At 35.7% G+C, this 18856-nt stretch overlaps 1 protein-coding gene and 1 long non-coding RNA gene across 2 annotated transcripts in view; both read right to left on the bottom strand.

Moving 5' to 3' along the window:
* clmpa (CXADR like membrane protein a) overlaps positions 1–17158 on the bottom strand; it is a 74597-nt gene extending 57439 nt beyond the window's left edge. Inside the window, exon 1 of the mRNA XM_065261264.2 lies at positions 16848–17158. Coding sequence (XP_065117336.1) covers positions 16848–16875 — 28 coding nt within the window. The 5' untranslated portion in view covers positions 16876–17158. The remainder of the gene's footprint in view (positions 1–16847) is intronic.
* LOC135743502 (uncharacterized) lies at positions 10418–13539 on the bottom strand. Its single transcript, XR_010530526.2, has 3 exons — positions 12494–13539; positions 11333–11505; positions 10418–11175 (listed from the first exon to the last, which is right to left on the bottom strand). It is a non-coding gene; the product is annotated as an uncharacterized lncRNA (long non-coding RNA).
* Positions 17159–18856: the final 1698 nt, after the last annotated feature.

Raw genomic sequence — 18856 nt, forward strand, 5'->3', positions numbered from 1 at the left:
AGACAAAAAAGAGAGAAATATATTTTGATCACACTAAATTAAGTTCCTACTATGTTTAAAAATGGCCATGCTGTGTGAATTTTTCAATACCTTACACTTAATGTTCCTGTGGCTTAGTATTGCGATAGCAACGTGAATGTCATGGGTTCGATCCCAGAGATCACTAACACACCAATAAATGCATAGCTTGATTGCAATGTAACATTGGATGAATACGTCTGCCAAATGCATACACGTACATGTACAAATATTTCATGTTGCCTTTCAAATATGAGGTCAGAAAAGCTGCACGTGTAACATTATAAAAAAGGTGCTGCTAAAAATAGGGACGTACGCAGTGTGTGATTATGAGTACAGCATCTCACTGTCAATTTATGCTGAGTTGAACAAAATTAATCATTGCATTACATTGTTGTAAGCTGAATAATCATAAAAATAGATTTAATTTTCTTCAGCCAACATATAATTTATTTACTTGATAATGTGGTGAAATGCAACTGCAACATGTTTTTTTGTGATTCTCCCCCCTTTACAGCACCATTATACATTTAGCAGATGCTTTTATTCATTGCGACAGCAAAGGAGAGAGCATTTTGTCCAAGGAGCCAACATAAGCTTAAGTTGTGTGTCGGTTTGCGCAAAACCTTAGCGTTATTTTCAAAATGCTGACATAAAAAAAACTTTTGCAAAATGACGCATGTCCATTAAATGATGTTATGCGACTTAAACATATAGTTTTGTTATCTTGCGATAAGTTGTTCCAAAAACTATGGCGACGATATCAAAATATCACAAGAGTGACTCGAAAGCATACAGAGCAGTCGACTCCCAAATCGCTCTTGCGGTAGTTTGCATGTTATGCACTTGTCGGTTCTTGTGACGCCACATGAAGTCGGCCACACCTCTTTCTGTTTTGGCCTCGAATCAAACATATCCCGCCATATTTAAAGAATGATCATGTGACCTTTTACGTGATCTGTAAATGCGCAAAAAAAAAACGTTTTAGCTTTCATTGCAATTTTGCGATATATTTGCTGTTTGAATTGCCCAGAAAACAACCTCACACGAGTGTAAAATTTTTTTGCTATAAATGGGAGTTTATGTGAAATTGCCGTGTTTTCATTGGCCGCATTTTCAATTCGCAATTTCAATTTGCGCAAGGGTAGTGGAAACGTAGCTACTGTCTTCAAAGCCATGTTAACAAGAAGCCCCATACTGGAAAAAAATTTATTTGGCCAAAAATGTGTTTTAAATATATGCCAAATACATGTTGTAGAGAGTAAATCTTATTTTTGAATTTTGAAATATTTTTTGTTTTAACCTTCATATTAACATATATTTTAAAATGTATTTCAAAGGCAACAAATACATTACTAATTTTACAATCATACTGCAAAAAATATATATTTCCTGGCCAAAATATAAAAGTTTGTATAAAATGTATGAAGTATGTATAAAATATAAAATTATAAGAATATTTTTGCATTTAAAAATATATCTCTTTAAAATGTTTACAGGTTTATAACATCCAAAGTTTTTCTTCCAATGCATGTGAAAATAAATGCTCTAAAATATGTTTATTTTTAAAATATATTTGAAAATTTACAAAAAAAAAAATCGGCCAAAAATATATTGGTAAAAATAATTTTTGTAAACATATTTAAAAAATATTTCAGTACATATATTTTTTGCGATTTTTGTATTTTTTTGAAATATATTTTAAAAATAAATATAATTTAAAATTATATATTTTTTTTGCCGTATGGGGTAATGCACACAGGGGCAACAAATACAATTCTAATTTTACAATCATACGGCAAAAAAATATATGTTTCCTGGACAAAATATAAAAATTTGTATAAAATGTATAAAGTATGTATAAAATATAAAATTATAAGAATATTTTTTGCATTTGAAAATATTTTTCTTTTAAATGTTTACAGGTTTATAACATCCAAAGGTTTTCTTCCAATGCACGTGAAAATAAATGCTCTAAAATATGTTTATTTTTAAAATATATTTGAAAATTTACCAAAAAAAAAATCGGCCAAAAATATATTGGTAAAAATAATTTTTGTTAACATATTTAAAAAATATTTCAGTATATATATTTTTTGCGATTTTTGTAGATTTTGAAATATATTTTAAAAATAAATATAATTTAAAACTATAATTTTTTTTGCCGTATGGGGTAATGCACACAGGGGCAACAAATACAATTCTAATTTTACAATCATACGGCAAAAAAATATATGTTTCCTGGACAAAATATAAAAGTTTGTATAAAATGTATAAAGTATGTATAAAATATAAAATTATAAGAATATTTTTTGCATTTGAAAATATTTTTCTTTTAAATGTTTACAGGTTTATAACATCCAAAGGTTTTCTTCCAATGCATGTGAAAATAAAGTCTTTAAAAATATTTATTTTTAAAATATATTGCAAAATGTATTGTAAAAAAAAAAATCGGCAAAAATATATTGGTAAAAAATAATTTATTTAAAAAATATTTCAGTACATATCTTTTTTGCGATTTTTATATATTTTGAAATATATATTACAAAAATAAATATAATTTAAAATATTTTTTTGCTGTATGGGGTAATGCACACACGCACACACATACATTCAAAAGACAATAAGGGAGGGCGTATGTCTGTGATTACAGCCTCTATCCGCTTCACATAAAAGTGTCACGGATGGAGGACGGCATCATGGTGCAGTGAAGGCATCTTTAGTCCAATTGACATTTAAATGGGGAACAAGACATGCTATAATATAACACATCAGGGGGGGTTGATGATGTCCTTTCAGAAGTACCTATCCAGCTGAGGCAGCACCGCAGAGAAGAACAGATACACAGACAGGAAGGACGAATGAGCGAGACAGGAGGAGAGAAAGAGACGGATCTGCCAAACACCTGCCTGTGCTTTCAAGTGAAGAAAAAACAACATACTACAGTAGCATACTACTTACTGTACAGAATGCATAGTATGCACATTTTATGAGACTGTTGCATCCTGCAAACTTTGAAAAGCAGCACACAGCGTACGCTATAATGCACAGTATGCATTTAAACACAGTCCTTCTACTTAAGATCACACGCTGACTTCAAAATGCAATGCGACTGCACGTCAGCCAACCTTGACATCTGTCTCTCATACATTCACAGCATGAGATGAGCAATCTACACAGAGCCATTACCCCTCAGCGAGCTTTCTGCTCGAGCACTAAGATGTGCCTTGAATCCATACAGTCATTCTGTTACGTATAGAGGAGTTTGCGTAATGCAAGGTCGTCTTGCATCTAACGCTGATGTTCTCCGTGATGTGTCATCATCAAAGCATGCAGACTCTCTGTATCAACCACCTTATGTCCCCCCGGCCCAGTACGACATCTCACATGAGAGCAGCGAGATCAGATGACTCCGTCAACGTTCGTTCGAATCTTCTGCGTCATGTTAATTCCTGCATTACAAAAAGGGGAGAACAGGAACCCTGAAGCTGTATTTCAGTCTTCAGAATATAACAAGGTTAGATTAAAATGATGTCAGACAAAATGAGACAACGTTCACTACAATACAGACTTAATAAGCTCATTAAGAAGAAGCAGTGGCAGCGGACTGAATAAGGTGTATGGCCTTGCACTAAAGAGATCTCATTTGTATTTTTCCATACTTTTCATTTTTAAATTCCTGACGCTCATTTGGTAAAGCATTGCCTTACCAACGCAAAAGTCTTGGATTCACACACATACAGATAAAATGTAAAGATCGAATGCACTGTTAGTTGCTTTGGATAAAACCATCTGCCGAACGCAGTCATGTAAAAGTTCAACCGGCCAACTCTTCGTTCTATAAAATCAAACAAAAAGAATAATATTACCAACATAACCTTTATCCCACACCAAATTTCAATGTGGATGTTGTTTTCCTCTGCTGTAAATGGCATGCCTTTCTTTAAATGCCAGATCCCAGCACACGCTGAGGCAGGCCGGGCATCTGATGGAGACCTTCGCCTTTCGTCTGTTTCAGCGCTGCAGTTAAGCTGTCACACCGCATGAACGGTAAGGTAAAGCCGCTGAGAATAGACACAGCAGGAAACGGCAGCCCGACACGTGGCCGCTGAGACAGCGGCAGCACCTGTATAGACTCGTCCACCTCCGTGAGGCAAATAACACCAGACAGTCCTGTTAAAATACAGCTTTTCAAAGCACACACTCACACACGAGCCCTCGGTATTTAACTAACAATAGGAGGAAGGTGTCAGCTCGTGAAGGCTGGGGCGGGTGAACTCATTTTTACTGACAAGAGATTAAGGTTATTTCAGGCAGACCTTTCACTGGTCCACTTACACCATAATGCAGCGGTTTAAAAGTGGAAACAGTGAAGATTTCACTTGTTATATTTAACCGAGCAACTTCAGATTAGGCCATTTACAGTTTCTGACTCTAAAGCAGGAGAAATTAGGGGAGTTTTTTGTTGGCTGTGCTTCAGATGCATTGAAATTATTTGCATTTATTGGACACTTCTGTTTATTGAGTTGATAGAAAATACTTTAGTTTTAAGTAGAGATGCACCGATGTATTGGCCTATAATCGGTATCGGCAGATAAAAGCAATTGTTTACAACATAGGACAACGGCCGATTGTTAAAATACAGATGATGATCAGTTATATCCTGGCAATCCTCAGATTATAAGTTAGGAATCGTACTAAGGAATCGAAAAGTAACCGAATATCGGTATCAGCACACAAATTTTGTATTGGTTCATCCCTATTTTTAAGTTTATATATTTTAAAACAGCTGTTGCAAAGACAAACTAACAAAAAACATTTTCTGCAAAATTTAAAGAAAAAGCTACAATAAATAGTTAAACCATCCAAATTCTATGCATACTATTTAGGGCAGATAAGACGGAGATATAATTTCGAACAACACAATCTCATGGAAATTTTTATATTATGGGGAGACTAGTTTGCATAAATTTGTACCACCAAATTTGTTGTTTTTTTATGATTTGCGTTCACCCCGTGGCGCTGGGTTTAGGGGTGGGGTTAGGGATAGCGTATTTTTGCTTTTTTTTCTTATTATCATACATTTTTGTACTATTCCTTTTCCACAAATTCATAGGAATTAGCCAACTTATAAAATATGTATACATTTCTGCGAGATCAGGTTGAATCTGTCTTTATCCTCTTTAAGGCTGAAGCATAGTCCATTTTTTCTTGTACACGGGAGTCCGTGTACAGTGCTCGTGAAGCAATTTTCGTCAATTTTTAAAAGCTCACGTACCTGTACGTCACACATGTGCCTACAGGCAAATGTAGTATGTAACCCAGGTGCATTGCATTTTGTAGCAAATCAAGAGTTTGATTCCAAAGCGCGATAAACGCCTTTTTTTATGTGTTACCACCAAAATCAGTATTTTATCAGGTCAGTATTAAAAAGTAAATTCATAATTTTCACAAAATCCAATATCCGCTGTGTTATTCTGTCATCTTTTCTCCCTTTTTTCCAAAATGCGATAAACGCCAGTCCTCCTTCTTTGCAGAAAGCAAAAAATCCACGCAACCAATCACAGCGCACCATTCCACACATTGTAAACAATAATGGCGCTTCGAATACACAAAGTATCCTAGTTTTCCTCATCTACTTTGTACTTTGTGATCAACAAACAAACAAAAACAAAATAATAATTATTATTAAAACTGTGGTGGTTTTCTGTTGCGGGGAAGAAACGTAAGCCATCCAAATCGAATAATTAACGTGAGAGGCACTCGGGCGAAGGAAAAATGCCGGCTGTTGCTTGTTCTCCAGACAGCATCAATCTTCTGTCATGATAACACATTGACCCCAGGGGATTTTATGAGAAACTTTCCATTATTTTACTCAAAGTCAACGAAAATAAGCTGAGCGCTGTCGAAAAAGTTTAGCGACGACTTCCCAAGAATGACAGCAGCAATGACAGTGTTCTTAATATGACAAAGTAAGTGTTTTGATTAATGCCATTAATGTTTATTTTTTTAATCAGTGTATACCACTAGTCAACTTAATGAATATAACATGGCAAAGATGAATGCACATTTATATATTGATTCAATAGATTTATAGCATTTTGAAAAAAATTGCTTTTTTTGCATTTAAAATAAATCTTTGAAAATCATATTATGGATTCGAATTTTTAACGTTATTATAACCTAAAGATGCTATGTGAAAGTTTGTAATAGAAAATAGTGATTTTCATCTTGTCACTTTCTTTGGTATAGAAAACACGTTTATACCCAAATTATTGCGTTTTGGAACCAAACTCTTTAAATAAACCATACTTTGCAAGGCTGTGTGTTCAACTGTGTGCGTATACGTTCGCATACACATAAAAACAGACTATACTCAAGGCTTTATCCTCTCAAATTTATGCTTATTTATTTAAAGGCTACAGCATTTTCTTTGTTGTACAAAGGAAGAGTTCATTTTAAATACAAATGAAATCCTAAACCATAACCAGAAAATTCCCAAATCCAGCGTGTGCAGTTCTTCTGGGTGTATTAGGGGTAAATGAATAATGGATCTGAGGTGGCAGCACACTGCTGTTGTTTTTGTTTCTGTAGGTGAACAGAACGCACCGATGCAACACATGTGTGAGCAAAAATATACACGTGTGCAGTGAAGCGGTACGGCTCAATTTCAATAAGAAGTTTCGTCTAATGATTCGTAAAAAAAAAACTGGAAAAAACTGTGGTGCCATCTGTTCATTAAAAACGTAGGAGAGAAAGATAGAGAGAGAGATACTCATTAGCTTTTGCAGCATGTGCGCCAACATACAACATTGTGTGACTAGTTTTTTTGGTGCAAAAAGTACAAATTCAATAGTCAGTCATGGATGTAATACTGTAACAGCATTTTTATTTTTAGGTAAACTTTTAAATAATCCCATAAAAACTGAGGGAGGAATCAAAATGATTTTTGTGTCAGTCAACAGTAGGATACAGATGGTGTCTTATAGACACTAAGTTAGGCAAATAATGCAGAAAATTGCTTAGAAAAAAAGTACATATCAATCACTCTTTGTTTGTCTCGCTGTCCATTTAAAAGGTTTTGTGCTCATTTAACAGACGGACGCCACATCGCAGTGGACAGCTGAGTTAATAAATGTTTAGAGCACTGAGACTATCATTTGCAATCCTTTGACGTGATTTCAGACCTTCAATCTTTCCACTAAAAGTAATATTATAGTCTTAGTCTTTGTTTCCCACCTATATTTTTCAAGAAACATGACTCTTACAGAAACATCTTCTGTGTGGTCAAGAGCAAAAGAAAATATAAATGTTTGAGATACCATTTAAAAAACCCCAGGAGTGTTTTCTTAAAAAACACCCTGCAAATCTTTGCCAGCATCTCAGGTAACATCTCATCATCCCGCCCGCTGCCTATAAATCCAGACGTGACCCTTAAACAAACCCCCACTTAAATATTCCTGAAAGAAATATTTGGTTTTTCCACAAAGAAAGCATGAGGTGAGAGCATGTGGTTTGGATTACTATAAATCTAAACCATTTCACGGTGTCTCGGGAAACCAGGAGTGCAGCAGATCATTTCAGCTCTGGGTCTCTAACGCTCCTTCACAATCTGCTTCACTGATGTCTGAGATTTGTAGGTCGGATTGTGGTCATGAGACACTTCAAAGCAATGGTGACCAACTTCTTATAAGAGCACTGGGACACCAAGCAGGGTGGTTAAAACATCGTTAACAACATTAATCAAGATAAAAAGATCCCTTTTTTTATTCTTTCTTTTAATTTCTGCTTCATTAGTCACAAAATGGACTTTAAAGGTGCAGTGTGTAAATTTTAGCGGCATCCAGTGGTGAGGTGGTGAATAACAACCAACGGCTTAGTCCACTGCTCACCCCTCGCTTTTGAAAAGCATTGAGAAGCTATGGTAGTCGGCACCTGAAAAACATGTAATTGACGGAGACAACTTAGTAAAAAAAGTTTGTCCGTTAAGGGCTTCTGTAAAAACATGGCGGCACAAAATGGCGACTTCCATGTAAGGGGACCCTCTGTGTATGTGGATAAAAACGTCTCATTCTAAGATAATAAAAACATAACGGTCCATTATAAAAAGGCCTTTATACACCCCTGATAATATAGTTTTGTATATTATTTTGCATTTCTGTCAAAAGACCCTTCTAAAAATTACACATTGCACCTTTGAAAGTGAAAAAGTGTAATACAATTAAGAATTATTGTTGGTATCTTACAGAAGTTTTTTTTTTTGTTCGCTTTGAATAAAATAATAATAAAAAGGTGCTAGAAAAAAACCCTTTTCTACAACAAAAACCCTTTGTGAAACAGAAAGGTCCTTCAGGTGTTCAAGGTCTAAATACTTCTTGTTAAATGGTTCTGCTATGGCATTGTGTAGCACCTTTATTTTTAAGAGTGTAATGACACCCATCAAAGGTTAACAGACCATCACACACATGCACGCGTGTGTACATGTATGATATAGGGGAGAATCAGGGAGGAAAGTAATGCGCTGACAAATATCGCGTTATTTCGTCATCGTTTCGCACGTCTACGTCCAGAAAGTTGTCTTTGACCATGATAAGTAAATTCCTAAATCTGTCATTTTTATTATAACATGAGAACTAATCAATCTACAGGTAATGTAGTGCTGTAACACATCCTGAAGTTTTCCTTCTTACTGTGGGTTCACACCAGCCGGGTTTGAGGCTTCAAATTCGTGTCTACCGTGTCTAGTTTGCCACGTGAACATTTTGAGGGCGCACTCACATTATCCAAACCAAACCACGCTCGGGCGCGTTTGACCCCCAAAGCCTGGTTTGTTTGACTAGTGTGATCGATTCGTTCCGCGCCCGGGCGCGGATTGTTTAATCGCGCCGCGGCCGGGTTGCAGAGGTGGGCCGGAGCGCAGTTCACTTGGGCTCAGGCGCGGAAGGCTGCGGTGTGAGCGCAATCGCGCCTGAGCGCGATTCAAAAGGTGAAGACGTCAGTTGCGCGACCACTCACCTTCATCTGCCTCCGTAAAAACCTTTTGATGCGCGCAGCGGGGTTACGTGAATGTCCGAGCTGCGCACGTGACAGATCAACTAAGCAATATGATGACATGTGAGAGGGCTGTCTGTAATCGCGTACCAAACGACTCCGAATAAAAAAACACAGACTTATCATTACGGTGGGTTCCAGTGTTAAGAGAGCGCTTTACTTCCTGCTTTTTCAAAACAATCGCATCTTAATGACGAAAGCGCGCCCGGACTCGGATCGATAAGAAGTACAGTGTGAGTGCGTGCACCTGGGGGAGTAGGGAGGGGTGGCAATCGCGCCCAGGCATGGTTTGGTTTGGTTGGGATAATGTGAGTGCGCCCTGAGTTTACTTGCTTCATTCGCGCGTGAAAGCTGTGCGTGAAATTCTCGTCATCAAAGCAATTTACTCATTGTAAAAGTGGCTTAATTTGCGCGAACTAAACGCGCGAATGAGGCAAAATCACGCCTACCGCCTCATTCACGCCGCGAGACCTCCAGACACGCGTGAACGCATCTTCACATTGACTTAACATTGAAATCACTTGCGCTTGACGCCTCTACTGAGGCTGGTGTGAAGGCAGCATTATGCTACGTACATACCAAACGCAGGGCATCGCGTTACTTGCTCTAGATTACTTGTGGGATTTAACTTCATGTCATGCTAACTCGTGTTTGGTGTGTATGCCCCATTAGGGTTGATTTACATATTGCGTCTTTTGCTCGCTCAAGTTCGTTATTTCAAATGTGGGCACTTGCAACACTTGTTACTTTTGTCCTGCTGCTAATACTGTCGCATTATGTTAAACATTTATATTATTCTAATTTAATCATTTAATTTTCATAGTGTTTTATTCTCAACAATTCAAGTTGTATTGTCAGGTTGCTTATGAAACATTTGACGAAACTGAAATTTAAAATTAATATGTGATTTAATATTTTTGCACAGATAAACGACAAAATATGTTTGCAGTTACATATTAACAAGGTCATAGTCATGTATATTTACTAAAAACAAGTGTAACACAAAAATCTATCTTGTTTTGTTCTGTTACACTGTAAAAAATTTCCCTGTAAAATAACAGTAAAGAGCTGGCAGCAGAGACGCCAGCAGTATACTGTTATTTTTACGGTATTTATACGTAAAATGACTTTACGGTAGTAGTCTGTAAACCAGAAAAACTGTATTGTTCTGTATTTATATAATTTACAGTAAAGAGCTGGCAGCAGAGACGCCAGCAGTATACCGTTATTTTTACAGTATTCATATGTAAAATTAATTTACGGTAGTAGTCTGTAAACCAGAAATACAGAATACTTCTGTAGTCACACTGTTAAATAATTTCACAGTCTAATAAAGTAAAAAATAAATGCATTTTTCTGTGATTTATTTAGAAACTAAAATAATATTGTTTAGGTTTAAAGTAACAACCTAAACAATATTATTGTAATTTCCAAATAATCACAGAAATATGCAGCATTTTTGAAATAACATAAATTTAGTCTCTAAAAATTCTTCATTGATATTTAAAATATCATTCTCCCATGAACTTGCCCAATGAATTCCCAGGGCTAAAGACAACTGCTTAAGATATGCATTATTGTGAATATTATGCAAAATAAGCAACAAAAACTTTCAAATCAAACACCTTTATTTCAAAGAGCAATGTCAATGTCAACATGAATACAAAAAAGGAAAGAAAATAAATCCTGTTGGACAATGTTGAAAAAGCTTTCTAGTAGTAAACAGAAACAGTAGTTTCTTGCTTTAGACTATGGCAATAAACGTACGTTCTTAAATTGCTCGTCAGAGACTGCCCCTAATCCTAACCAAATGTGAAGGGCATAACCTATAGTTTACTTTTTGAAAACATACCTAAGGCCATTTTGAAACTATTATAGTACAGTAGAACATTTTGTCAGGATGTATCAATAATAAGCATAAAAAACATTTAGGATGAAACCGTATAGGCACATGTGCCACTGCAAGCTAGACTTGCAGGTTACCTCTTAAAATTGTCCTGTGAGGTAGGTTTGTGTTTTTACATCTTAGTTCTTGTGGATCCAGAAGAGACGATCATCACTTTAGTAGCCGCTGTTCCTCTCTGCAGCATTATTCCAGTGCTGCCACTGTCAAAGAACAAAAAACAATCATACTCATAAATAAACTAAACAATCACGAATGTAAAGTATAAACTCCAAGCAAATGCTTATAAAGTTAAAAATACCAGTATAATTGTGGCAATGCCAGACTGTCAAAAAAATTAGAGAAAGATTATATACTCACCGATCTATATGAAGTTCCATTAAAAAGTCAAGGAGATTCTTCAGTAGCATGGCCACGTGTGTATTTAACTGCAGAAGATGACTTCTGGACGATCACACCTTTCTTCTTAGAGACAATCTTGTCTGATGATTTTGGCATTTGTTCCTCTCTCTTGATTTATATCGATGAAGTGCCTAAATCAAAAGCAATTAATTGTTTTTTTGTCTTTCGTCATTGCACAAATTGAGTGGATTTAAAGGAATAGTTTACCCTTTTGCCATATTAAACTATGTTATTACCTCAACCTAGACAAATTAATACATACCTATCTTTTTTCAATGCGTGCACTGTACAACATGTTGTGAATGTGTTAGCATTTAGCCTAGCCCCATTCATTCCTATGGTACCAAACAGGGAAGCCACCAAACACTTCCGTGTTTTCCTTATTTAAAGACTGTTACATGAGGAGTTATACCAGTAAGTATGGTGCTACAAAATAAAACTTTTTTTTGGTACCATAGGAATGAATGGGGCTAGGCTAAATGCTAACACATTCACAACACGCTGTACAGTGCACGCATTGAAAAAAGATAGGTATGTATTAATTCGTCTAGGTTGAGGTAATAACATAGTTTAATATGGCAAAAGGGTAGACTATTCCTTTAATGACATAAAATGGAATTATAATAAAGTCTATAGACCGTTTCAGCGGTAACAACATAAACAAGCCGCTGTCGCGGTCCGCACGTAACTTCCGGTAAACTCCGCTAATAATAAATAACAACAAATTCTTTAAACATAGTTTATTTATATAACAAGCAAACAAAACAACACATAGATTACCTAGGAAACCAAAACATTTGTTATTTTCGACGAGGCATTTGTTCAAGAGATCAGTTTAGCAACCAGTCAGACCATTAAAAAAACAAAACCGGAAGTAAGGTTCGGATCCAGACGTGTATCACGTGCGTCCGATGAAACCATCTATACCCTGTGTGTGTGTGTGTGTGTGTGTGTGTGTGTGTGTGTGTGTGTGTGTGTGTGTGTGTGTGTGTGTGTGTGTGTCTGTAGGTGTTGAGGCTTGAAATGTACAGTACTAATTCCATTTTATGCATAAAATACAAACACATTAATTTAATTGTATATATCTATATAATGATGGCAGGGATTGAAGGGGTTTACCTCTGAATGAATTCCAGAGGGCAGGCTGTCTCATCTTGATACTGAAGGCTGAAAATGTAGTAGGTTGCAAACATAGCAGCAAGTCCAATTGCAAATGTTGGTGTGATGCCCTCAGAGCCCTTAAAGGTGATCATCCAACCCTTAATTGTGACTTGCCTTGTTGCACTTGAAACTTAACAACATGGAAATACTTGTTACCTTGTGTAAACATTTGTAAACTCAAGATGAATGGATAAAATATACAATGTGTCTATCAATGATTCTAAATTAAATGTATATTACCAGGTATCAGGCGAGGACTTGCAGGAAGACTGAGAGTTGTCTCAACGTCAGCTGCAGTGGCAGACACCTGAAGGGAACAAATACATTATCCTTACCATAATAAGATTTTTAAGAAGAAAATTTATAAAAAGGACAATAATTAGTAAACACTAGGTGGAATGTAACCAAGACGTGAACGAGGTACCTACAATCAAACTTCTAAATAGATTTGACATTCAAAATTTAAAGGGTAACAATTTATTTTTTTAACTCCATGTTGTCACACGTAGCTTACATGCAGCTTCCTTTGAGCCAAAAAAATATTTACACCTCTCTTTTTACATATGTAGTAGTACTCCCACAAACTAGTACACACATTGCATTCACAAAGAGTCCAGAAAGACAATATTTTCACACCAATTTGGCATTTAAAAAGAAAAATGCACAGCCTTGACTATTCAACTTTAACCAAACTACAATTAGCTTTATTTTCTTGTTAACTGTTTGTAAAACACTTTTCATTAAAAGTCGACACAAACAAAATAAAACTCACCAAAACCATCTTGGATAGTCGATGTTCAAATAATCCTATGGTTTGGTTAAAGTAAATTTTTTAATAAGTGTTGTTTCTCAAATTCAGAAGTAGCCTACGGCTAACTTTATACCAAAATTAAACAAAATACCACTCAAAAGTAATATTGTTTTGGCTATTCAAATCTAAGCCTCACTGTTCAATGACATGTTTAAATCCCTAGCAAGAGAAGCTTCTATCAGTTGATATCAAGCATTTTTGGCAATATGAATAAGATTTGAATTACCTTTTCATTTGTAGATGCAAGACCCGATGAATTTGATGAAGAACACTTGAGAATGTGCAGCACGTCATCTCAATTGTACGTCCTCTTCTGGAAAATCTCCAATCCAAATAATGGTTCCCGAAATTCCATCCAGGGGTTAATGACAAATTACTTCTGTATTTTTTTAAAGAAAATTGACCAAAAGCAAAAGGCTAGCCTCAATTTATAAAACTAATATTGCTTCTGACCGTGCTCCAAATTCCCCAGTCAACATGCATTTTCGAGAAAATACTGTATTGTCCTGTAATTTAAAACATCAACTTACTGTTGAGGGCCTCTGTCTTGTTGCTCCAATTTAAGCAGCCCACAATGCATTGCTAATTACAGTACTAAACTGTTTAACATGAAAACAGTATTTTAGTGTTGAAAATTGGCTGTAAATTTACGGCAATTGCTTACAGTGTACTTTTGGCACACCTGTGTGTTACTTTTGTCCAGGCTGACTGGATCAAAAGTAACAATGTGCTCCCTATGTTCAAAGTGAAATTATACCGAAGCAGTTTTACATTTGTACAAAATTTCAACTGGTATTAACTGACCACAATTTTGAGTTAATGACCACAGCAAAAATATATCTCTGTCTAAAACATTAACTTTTAAAAATTACGTTTATCTGAAAAACGGTACTTTCGCCCCTGCTCTCCCCTACTTTTATGTACAATATGTGTATGATATACTGTGTTTAAATATGTGTGAAGATGATATACTGTTTTGTATGTTTGTGTGTGTGTGTCCAAAAGATATATGTTGCAGAAGCTGTGTATCTACTAGTGTTAGAATAGATGTCACTGTGATTTTTCTGAACAGTATGACACAGCTCTCAGTACGGGTCGAGCGTGCTGTTATGTGCTCTACTAATTAAAGAAAGACAGTACTGGGTCCCTGTGGGCACTGGGCACACACACACACACACACACACACACACACACACACACACACACACTGGTTAGTCTAGTTTATATCAGTGTTGTGTTGCATTAATGATAATACAAGAAACACATAATTGGTGACTAAAGCTTTCCCTGTATCTCAGTTGGCATTGTATTGCATTAGCTATGCAAAAGTTGTGGGTTTGATCCCAAGGGAACACACATCCCATACTGATATAATATATAGATAATGCCCCATAAATTACTTTGGATAAAAGTATCTGCCAGATGCATAAATGTAAACAAAAACAACAACGTAAGCAGAAACACTGAATCAGCAAACAATTGACAAATAATGAATAAATTATTACATCTGAATGCGTTTTATCAAGAGAACACATACAGTAAATAACAAACATAATCACCATTTGACAATCTAAATATCACACTGTTGCTCAATTCCAGAAGAATATTCAACACTACTGGCACTGTGTGTGTATATTTGTGACATTTAAAGGCAGATCACAGAAAATCCCTGGATTGGAAAGGTTGTGACCTCATCATGGTTAAGATAAGAGACACTAAGGTCATGTAAGGAGATATTTCAAAACTCAACCAAAGTCTATTTGACAGCGACATTCACCGAGAGATGGAGAGAAAGATGGAGAGAGAGAGAGAGAGAGAGAGAGAGAGAGAGCACAAAGCAAGATGTTGTGTCCTGACCTCTGGTTTCGAATGCCCAGATCATCTTTTGACAGATACATTGCTGCCCCTGGAGATCCTGTCTAAAAATAGACTAATCTTCCTCTCTTTAGGCGAGTGTTGCAACACATGTGATTTTAGGAAATCATGTACTTTGATATCGAAATCATAATTATTGCAGTCATCAGAATGTGAAAAAAACAAGTCTGTCTATTTCCATTCAATGGCAATTTGTCAGCTGGCACATGACCCTCCTCAAGTCCACACCAGTTTAGCTGACATGACCTGACAGAATTTATTGTCAATCACCTGAGGTGTAAATGTCACGTGACATCCATCTTAAACTACACAGGTTTAGTCAATTACACTGTACCTCATGACAACTCTCATGGGCCGATGTCACCACAAGCACACAGTCCCAAAGCATCCATTAAAGACCTATAATATACATCTGTAATAGACACTAAAGTAGAATATTTACTGTACTGTGTCCATGTAGCCTAATCAGCAAAGCATTGCATTAACAACACAAAGGCTGTGTATACAATACAGAAAGAAATGAGACGCACTATGGAGAAAAGCATCTGGCAAATGGATGAATGTAAATGCACTGAAAAATAATCAAGAAATTGTATAGTTTGCTTGCAAAAAAAAAAAAAAATATTTCATCATGCAGAGACCCTTAAAAATTGAATTAGCCTTCCTAGAGAAGTCACAAATCCCTCCGGCTTTCCAGAATAAAGCCTTCAATACATGACAGTGTACATTGCTGAATAATAACACAGTTTGGTTTGGCACATTACCATTGTAGTTTCATCGTGGGTGAACTTTTGGAGTAAAATGAGGAGAGAGAACAATTTAACTAATAAACCAATGTGTGTGTGCGCGTGCGTGCGTGAGCGCGCGCGTGTGTTAAGATTAAAACTCCTCTGAAACTGCAGGACTCAAGAGCAACAATTGTTGCCAAGGGAAATAAAATGTCCTTTACCATAAGTCAAATTACAATCAATGCTATTGTTAGACAGACAGAGAGAACAAGAGAGAGAAAAACAACAGGATAGATAGATATATAGATAGATGTAAATGATCTTTTCTTTCGTAAATCACCTTTCATTTCGTATACGACATACAGTTGCGTTTACACTGTGTACAGTAGGTGATGCAGAATTTACGGAGTTGGCAGAAAGATATAATTTACTAATTTAATATTGAGCAAAACCCTTAAAACTACATTAAACTCTATCTATCCATCCAAATATCCATCCATCATATATCTATTTATCTGAGAGAAAAAACTATATTTAAACCTTTACAATTTAAAATGAAAGCGCAGCATTTATTTGTCAGTAGGCTTTACTCTTCACATTGTAAAAGCGAGTTTGCGAAAAGTATTTCAACGCGCTAGCTTCTATAATAGCACTTGTGAAAAAAGCGTTTACAATCCTCACTAAATTCACGTTCATGAATGCATGCATTACGCACAATCTATCAATAAAACAGCGCAGAGAGACTGCGGTCAAGCATAGCCTACAGTATGCATGTCGGCATCTTAAAAAGTGCATCGTTAACCAAATCAACTACAACAAAGTCTTCTGACCACTCGTTTACATCTCTATAACTAACCGCGTAACCACTACACGCGATAAGAATAAAATCATAACTTACCCAAGATCAGAGAACAGGCGCGTGACATCACGTCTCCGGACTGCACTGATAATCCTGCAGAAACGAGTCCTCTGCTCCTCAGAATAAACACACTGAGTCATTGAAATGATCTCTCAGTTTTGTTAAGGCGGCAAAGAGGGCGACATCAGCACCGAAGAGCATGAAGAGCATCTCTGAGATCTCCAAAAACGCCTGAAGTTCTCACGGACTTGAAGAAAGATGCGTATCTGCCTCCTCCTCTCCTCCTTCTCCCTCTCTCGGTTTGTGTGGAGGAACCACAGGCTGGTAAAGGTGTGTTGGGGGATGTGGAGACCTCTGCAGTTAAAGGAGAACACTTTCTTCTTATGGGACACATGCACATTACTTCTCTGCAGGATGCTGGTACAGTGAGATGCTCTTCAGGGTGATAATAGATGATCTGTAATATTATTGAAAATAACTTGCACATTAACAAATATTACATCTTTATTTTAAAGAGTGTACAGTTGCTGTTATTGTTGGGTCAAATGTGAACATTTTGAGGCTTAATTTAATTCAGCTGGCTGGGTTTGTCCCTTTATGACCCGGTTGAAAATAACTCAGCATTTTTAAAAGTGATGCTTACAGTAGCTTGTGTTCATATTAAAATAATGAAAACACAAATCAACACTTAATAACATTTTGAATGAACAGATGATATCAAGCATTACTGTAATTAAATGCCATTTTGCATATTGTGTTTATAATGAATGTCATTATAATAGAGTAATCTATAATGTTAGTTTAATTAACACCATTTTCCAATTTACATCAACAAACATAAAGCTTAGAAGGTCAGTAGTTCGATCACATGAAAATACTGAATATTTATGAAAAAGTGAACCAAAATGACATTTTGAATGAAATGAATGAATTACATGAAGCACGCACTGTAATTTAATGCTAATTTGTATGTTGTGTTAATTATTATTGGTGTTTTGACATGTAGTGTTGGCATTTTCATGTAGTATTTATTTATCAGATGCTTTTACACAAAGCGACTTACAAATGAGAGAGACTTTAACATTTTGTCCCACTTAAGTGTAACGAGTGTACAAGAATAGTACGGAATATAGGATGAACAGCATAAAAGTGTGTTTTTATTCATATTTACCTTTAAATCAAACATAGGGAAAGATTTTAAGAGAAATATGCAAGTTTAAAATAGGTTAAACAATTGTGGTAACACTTTACATGTTGTATTTGTTAACATTACTTAACTGTATTTGCGTGAATACATTTACATTTATGTATTTGGCAGATGCTTTTATAAATTTTTTATCAGTTTATTTTTTATGCATGTTCCCTGATTTAAAACCCATGACCTTTGCACTGCTAATGCAATACAGGATCACAATAAAACATGTCTACAGCATTTTTTTTATCGGTTTATGTTAATTTCAGAATTTATTAATACATATCTGATATCAACAGTTGTTAACATTAGTTAATGCACAATGAACTAACATGAACAACTGTATTGGCATCAACATTAACAAAGATTAATAAATGCTGGAAAACGATATTGCTCATTGTTAGTTCATGTTAGCTACAGAAATGCAATTACTAATGTTAATAAATACAACCTTATTTTAGTGTTACCAAAATTGTAAACCCCAAAAAAGAAAATTTGGTATTCTCAGCATAAAATCATTCCAAGGTCATATGCAAGAAGAATACAAAAAAATTACAAAACCCTAATCGGGCAATGTTTGCACACTGAACCTTAAGCTTAAAAAGATTTTATCCACCAGCATAGTGTGAAAGTAACGGAAATAAACCACAGAACAAAACTAAAGACAATACTCATCATTATATTCCTGTCTCTTCAGATTTCCTTGCTGCACTCCAGTGTGTTTTTTTAACAGCTGTAATAAAAGTATTACTATGCTAAATAAAAGCCAGAAATTGTGTTGGAGGTTACAACTGATAATTATTTTAGCTCTGACCCAATGTTATTGAAAACTAACATGTGGACATCAAGCTGCGCT

This window comes from Paramisgurnus dabryanus, chromosome 10, assembly GCF_030506205.2.
Source record: "Paramisgurnus dabryanus chromosome 10, PD_genome_1.1, whole genome shotgun sequence".
NCBI classification, from domain to species: Eukaryota; Metazoa; Chordata; class Actinopteri; order Cypriniformes; family Cobitidae; genus Paramisgurnus; species Paramisgurnus dabryanus.